This window comes from Heterodontus francisci, chromosome 2 (assembly GCF_036365525.1).
Source record: "Heterodontus francisci isolate sHetFra1 chromosome 2, sHetFra1.hap1, whole genome shotgun sequence".
Lineage (NCBI taxonomy): Eukaryota > Metazoa > Chordata > Chondrichthyes > Heterodontiformes > Heterodontidae > Heterodontus > Heterodontus francisci.
In genome coordinates this window covers 83,861,025-83,868,400 of record NC_090372.1, presented here as the reverse complement: position 1 = coordinate 83,868,400, position 7,376 = coordinate 83,861,025, and the positions used below count along the sequence as shown (strand labels likewise).

The 7,376-nt window shown below is 43.0% G+C and overlaps 1 protein-coding gene across 1 annotated transcript; it reads left to right on the top strand.

The window, feature by feature from the left end:
• The first annotated feature begins 5,628 nt into the window (after window positions 1-5,628).
• On the top strand, window positions 5,629-6,408 carry lrrc3b (leucine rich repeat containing 3B). The gene has a single exon (XM_068050829.1). The coding sequence runs from the start codon at window positions 5,629-5,631 to the stop codon at window positions 6,406-6,408; it is 780 nt and encodes a 259-aa protein (XP_067906930.1).
• Window positions 6,409-7,376: the final 968 nt, after the last annotated feature.

Sequence of the window (7,376 nt, the reverse complement as noted above, 5' to 3'; positions counted from 1 at the left end):
GGGCCCCATATACATGTGACAGGTGTCAGGAGATGGGGGGGTGGGGGGTGCAGAGGGCCCGTCGCCACTCCATCACAAGCGCTTTTCTTGGGGGCATGTTAGGTCAATGACGGCATCCTGCCCAGAGGCCAATTAAGACCCTTAAATGGCCTATTAATGGCCAATTAAGGGCCTCTTCCCACCGCTGCTGGGATCTTGCCAGCGGCAGGGGGTACCCCCTTGTAAAACAAGGTGTCCTCACTGCAGGCTTGTGAGGGGGGGAGGGGAGGTTCCCTCCTACATGGCAATCTGTGGCCCATGGACAACCCCCTTGGAACCTTCCACCCCTCTCCCCCTGGACTGCACATCCACCCACCACCACCCCCTGCCCCCACCCCACACCTCGCTGGGGCCTCTGCACTGGCCCTGATGACCCTGCCTCACTTAAATGAGTTTGGGGGTTCTAGTGCTGGGTCTGTGTCCAAAGCCTTTGCAGTACCGGCAGTGGCCACCATTCCTGGTGGTGCTGCCAATACTGCTGAGTTGCCGGAGCCATGTTCCGTTTCAGCTGGGGATCCAAAATGGTCCGAATCCGGAGCGACACGGTGTTCAAACCTCTGGATAAGGGCGGGAAAAATGTAACCAACGCCGCCCTCATCCTGATGACCACCTTCGTGTACGACTGCATCAAGCTGTGCGTAAATCCCCAGTATGCAAACAGCAAGTGTCACTATGTGCTGAGGTTCTTTCTGTCCCAAAGAATGGGCCTAGTCACATTGCCGCTGAATGCTCCATCCAGTTGGGCTGTGCTGTACCACCTATCCTTCGCGGAAATGTTTCTGCGGAGAAACACCTTTGACCACCAATCCATCAGGCAGTGGTCTGCATGGAATGTCCTCAATGCCCTATGGTAAAAGGAGATGGTTCCCCGAGCAGACTGCCAAAGTCATCTGGCAGAATGCCTCATCACCAGAACTCTCAAACAAGCACCAAAACGTAGCTTGGCTGGTGGTGAGAAGAGCCCTCCCCATCAGATGCTTCCTGCACGCTCAGAGTCTCACCCCCTCCGCACAATGCTTTCGAGGTGGCTGTGGTGGGGAAGAGATGGTTGCCCACCTCCTTCTGGAATGTGTCTTTCCAAAACAGGTGTGGAAAGAAATGCAGTGGTTTTTGTCGAGGTTCATCCCAAGCAGCTCTGTAACACAGGAGTCTGTGCTCTATGGTCTGTTCCCAAGGACGCAGACTGAGATAAACATCAACTGCTGCTGGAGAACTATCAATTCGGTGAAAGACGCTCTTTGGTCTGCCCGAAACTTGCTGGTCTTCCAGCGCAAAGAGTTGTCCACGACCGAATGTTGCAGACTGGCACATTCCAAGGTCCAGGACTACGTGCTGAGGGATGTGCTAAAGCTTGGGGCAGCCGCGGCAAAGGCTGAATGGGGAAAGACCCATTGTGTACGGTCCCCCCACCAAGCTGAACTGAGGGGCTGGATCCATGGGAAACCCCTCGAGCTGCATCCAGAAAATATTTGTTTGCTGTAAAATGTACATGGCATGTAAAATGAAATGGAAGGGTTGTGAGGCAACTCAATCCTGTATTGAAGGAAACTGATCTCCTTTGCACTCTTTGTATTAAACAAAAACAAGAAATGCTGGAATCACTCAGCAGGTCTGGCAGCATCTGTGGAAAGAGAAGCAGAGTTAACGTTTCGGGTCAGTGACCCTTCTTCGGAACTCTTTGTATTGTTTGACTTGGTGCTGTTTGGAACTGTTTTGTAATGCATTTTTTAACAGATTTTTATGCATAAAGTATATTTTGGAAATTTAAAAAAAATTACTGCTGAGTTGCTGGCCCTCTGACTGGCCAGCAGCTCTTGGAGTTGGGATCCCCGTCTTTCAAGAGACAGCGATCCCAGCTCGTGAAATCAGAAGTAAAAAGACCAGAGGATTGCTCCAGGAGGTTGCGAAAAGGCCAAAGTGGTGTTTCCCCCGCCTTTTCAGCTTGGCACCCAGAGACCCGTCGCCTTCAGAAGATACAGCCCTGTATTTATGAAGAAAGACTTAGGATACTTGGACTACTTCGAGTATAACAAAAAAGGCAGATTTAATAGAATTTTTTTAAATTGTGAAATATTTTGAGAAAGTGAATAGGGAATAGCTTCTTACCCTGGTTGGGGAATAAGTAACAGGGTTATAACTTTCAAATTGTCATTAACAGCTTGAGAAGAGAAGTTAACATCATTTCTTTACTCAGAGGGTTGTTGGAGCATGAAGTGATTTGCAATGTAGAGTGTTTGGGACCATTGCATCTTTTAAGAAAAAAGTGGATAAATATTTGAAGTATTGGAAGGCTATGGTGAAGAGCAGAGCAGTGAGATTAGTTTTATGCTGACTGCTATTTACTAGATTATTATTGTACAGAAAATTCTCCTTTATTCCTGATAGGAGCATGGCATGCTTTGCCAAAGTGAGTGGTTGAGGCAGACACCAAGGGAATTAGAAGCAGAGGAAGGTGTAGGGCTTTAGAGAGAAAACCGGGGATCTAGATTAGTTTTGAATTGATCCAGCAAAGAGTTGGTGCAGCCAGAATAGATCATTTGGTAGTCTTGGACACATGATAGAAATCCTCATCTTATTTAGCCATTACATTATCTTTTACTTTGGTCTATTTAAAGTATCTTATTAAACCCATTATTTGACACTGTTATTTCTACATGTTGGGCTGGATTTCAAAAATGGCAGTCCGGCCGTGCGGACCGCACATCGCAGAGCTGCCGTAATATTCAGCACAGCAGCTCATTTAAATGGCCAAGGCGGACCGCCCTCTCCCTGATGACGTGGAGGGGTGGGCGGTCCATCCCCGGCAACGGCGTCAGGCTCCACTGCGTAGGCGCCGATGCCATTTTTAAAGGGCTTCGAGCCCTACATTACAATTTAAATTTTTAAAGAGATATTGAATTAAAATTTATTTAAAAAAATTAAATAACTGTTCATAGACCCCCTCACACCCACCCACCAATAACCATATAATTCATTCCTTGCCCCCTCCCCCACAAAATACTTACCTTGTGTACCTGACCTCTCCCCCACCACCCCTCCAAAGTTCATAAACTTTTAACTTCGTCCCTTCCCACCCATCCCCTACACCAATCTGATTAGTTTGACCCCACTCCCCACCACACGCAACTGAAATACTTACCTGCTCCCCCCCCCCCCCCCCCCCACACCAGTGTCCCGCATCGGATTTTGGAACTCTGGGAGTGTCGGCCACCGGCAGCAACATCACTGACGAACAGATGGCGGGAACGGATAAGTACTTAATTCAGTTATATTAATAAATTAACATATTTAGATTTGGTTCCCATCGCCGAGTGGCAGGGGGCCACCACAAGGCTTCGCTGCCGCCAGCAATATTGAGCCGGGCCTTCCTGGCATTGAGGCCCATGGTGGTGGGCCTTTCCCAGAGGCATTTTCCAGCCCCCTCCGCTACGACCCCCGACGTCGGGGGGGCTGTAGAATCTAGCCCATTGATTTTTTTTTACATATCTCTTCATCTGTCTCCTTTCCATTGTTTAGCAATCTACAGTACGTTCCGTAATTGTTCCTTAACTCTAATCAGATAGAATCAACTTTTTCATGGTCTCATATCATCCTTATGTTTTAATGCTATAATGAAATATTTGGTAAATAGTGCCATCCCCTCTCCACTATCCCTTCTCCTTTCTTTCTTACTCTATTCCTCCTGAATATTTTGTAACAGGAAATGTTCAGCTTTCAGTCTATCTTGGCCTAAGCCACATCTCTGATACTGCTATTTTGTCATATTGCCATGGCAAAATGTGCCTCCAGCTCTCCAGCTTTATTCAGAATATTTTCTGCTTTTATATACATGCAATACAAGTCTGCCTCTATCTGCTTGATAATTTAACTCATTTTTAATATCTTCCACATCTGACCTGTTTTTATGGCTTTCCATATTTCTTTTAGTTTTCCTAAACCCCTTGTTCCTTTTGCTTTCCTCTCTGCTTCCTCATTTTTCTCGCCCGCTTAAGAACATAAATTACCAGTGTACAGTATCCTTTAGGAGTGAGTGGTCACAGCACCATACACTGTGCTTTGTGTAGCCTCTGATATGATTGTATTTACTTTTGGAAGACTGGTTTTGTTTTGCTCAGGTTAGATTAGTCCAAATCCCGATAGAATTTCTCCTCAAAAGAGAGATCTTTGTCAGAAGTCAGTGAGACTGCAAATCCGTTCTGATCATATACAGTAATGGGCATTTTGTCACACATTTAACATAGCAAAGTTTCCTAACATGCTTCACAGGAGGAAATCACCACCATGGAAGATTTAGAAGAGCAAGGGGAGGTGCCAGAGGCATGGTTGAAGCGTAAGGTTTGAGGAAACTTTCAAAGTTGGTGATATATGGAGAAAGGCAGAGGAGTTTAGAAAGAAAATTCCAAAGACCAGGGTCATGATGCCTGCAGGGTCTGCCTTGAGTGGCAAAGAAGAGGGAGGGTTAGATGGACAGTAGACAAGAATCAGGGGAGCAGAGTGTGCATGCTGGGAGAGAAGACTCCAAGAGGTTGCAGAGAAAGATAAAGCTAGACAATGGGAACATTTGTAAACTATGACAAGGATTTTGAAAGCAATGTGCCAGGGGAATTGACATAGGGTCTGAGTTTTAAATAAAACAAGTCTAGCTGTGGAATACAACATTGCTCATTTCTGGAACAGGTTTTGGAACCCTTTGTGACTGGTGGGTACAGTAAAGTTCACTGTGAAGAGTCCATTCCAAATTCATCTTTACAGTTTGAAATTTTTTTAAACTTTTTTTTCTGTTTTTGTCTTTTTACTGCATTTGTTTTTGCAGTGGTGTTTCTTAAAGAGGGTCACTGTTAGAGGTTAATAGGATTAAAATCCAATCCTTCTAATCCAGACTCCAAGCTTGAAATGAAACGCATCAGCAAAAATGTAAGAAAACCAAAGAAAAATCTGGCATATGTCTTGTAATTATAAAATAAACCTTGTAAATATAGAACAATAAAGAAAATTTAAAAAATAAAATGGAGCCTTTGGGGGGAAAAAACAAATTGATCCTTAAAATACATAGCAATATTGACAAGATTCCCGATGCAATAACAGTTCTGATGAAAATAAAGTCTAGTCAGATTTTTTAACAAAATATAGATATGCAGTCTTTCTAATTTACAGCTCAACAAAAAAACTATATCACAAAACTACAATCATAACAAAATTATGCAGAATGCACTGAATATAAGAGAGGCAATTATGTTTTCTAGGTGTGACATGATAAGGTGGATTTTCTCATGTCTCAGCAGCACTTGGTTCAGAAGACTGAAACAATGACTATGGTTGCGATTAAATTTATTTAAAATTTTGGTCATTTATATAGAATAGCCTGCTCCTTTAAATTTCACTTCATGAAATTTGTGTATAAAATGTGTATATTTCTCTTTCAGGTATAATACTTTTAAACATCATTAACAACATATAAATGTGGACAACATGCGCAACCTTACCGCCGTGTCTGAATTGCTTACTGAAGAGGAAAATAATTATTGTCGCACACTGTATGTACATTGTTGGATGAAGTAATTGGCCATGTGATTATGCAGACATCCCAGCATGAAGCTGATGGACCTGTCCCTAGTTCGCTCCCTCTCTATGTATTTTCTGCTGCAGAGTTTTGTGCTCCTGATACTGTGCTTTAACTCTGCCAGCATGTGTCCCAAAGGCTGTCTGTGTTCTCATGACAATAGCTTAAATGTAAGCTGCAGCAATGCAAATCTTAAAGAGATTCCTAAAGACCTTCCCCCTGAAACTGCTTTACTTTACTTAGATTCTAATCAAATAAGGTCTGTTCCCAATGAGATCTTCAAGGACCTGCATCAGCTCAAAGTGCTTAATTTGTCCAAAAATGTTATCGAGTCCATAGAAGAACAGGCATTCAAAGGGGTGGCTGACACCTTGCAGACTCTTGATCTTTCGAACAACAAGATTAAAAGTGTACATAAAGATACGTTCAGCAAACTCAAAGGAAGGGCCCAGTTCTCTGACAACCCATGGCACTGTGACTGCACCCTCCAGCAGGTGCTGCATGGCATGCCCTCTAACCATGAAATGGCCAGCAACATCATCTGTGAGACTGCAGCTTTGAAGGAACATACTGGGAAATCTTTTATCAACGCTGCCAATGAAGCCGACCTCTGTAATCTGTCTAAAAAAACAACCGATGTGGCGATGCTGGTCACTATGTTTGGCTGGTTCACCATGGTGATCTCATACGTGGTGTATTATGTACGTCAGAACCAAGAAGATGCAAGAAGGCATCTTGAATATTTAAAATCACTTCCAACCAAGCAAAAGAAGCCAGAAGAATCAGATGACATTAGTACTGTACTGTAATATGTTCAATTAAAGAAAAGGTTTTGAAATGGATTTTCTTATGTGTATACTTAACTAACCTCCACTTTGCAGCAAAGTGGCCAGAAAGTCTAACTGCAATGAAATTGAAGGCAATGGAGCTCAAATGCTACAAGATGATAGAAAATCCATGGTGCATGTGGAAAAAAAGAGAATGAACACTTATCATCTCTACAAATGGTGTTAATTAGTAGGAGATATTGCTAAAGTGGAAAGTCAAGAGTCAGGCCCTAGGCATAAAGCAATTGAGGGTTTTATAAGCTTAAAAATTCCAGCCTGGTGATATGAATAGTATTCATGTATTCATATGGCATTCCTCTACCTGGTATTTAAAAAATGTATGGATTAATACCTCCATTAAAATAATGAACGATGGAATGACATTCAAACATGATAAGCATCCAGTTTCCAATATCGCTGACAGTCATTTTTAGGCTACAATCAGTTTATGGTGGAATAATATTAACTATTATTTTTTGAAAACTTTAATTAATCATTGTCCTGTATGTATTTAAGAAGGTACAGTAGAACTGAGGATAAATATTTAATTTGAAAGGTAATTTTGAAGTGACCCTGTGTTGTGGGTTGTAAACTTTCCTTCTGCCTTTCTACTCACAGGTGTATGTCCCAGATACAAAGTGCATCCTGCAGGTTGACATTTAAATTACATTATATTAGATCTGAGCTGGCAATGGGGCAAAAAGATGTACCAGTGACAGACCAACTTAACGTACTTTAGGGAAATCACCTTTCCACACATTACAGAAATGGCAGATTGTCTGCATCTTCTGATAGTTTTGCCTGTCAGGGTAGGATGCAGAACTCAGATATGGTGCCTGCTTTCAGTTGCAGCTGAACAGGGTGTGGATGTCAGCAGATTGGAGCCTGAAGTAACTCAGTCAACCAAAAGGTCGTCAGATGAGGGTCACATGGCAAATAGAAAAAAGATC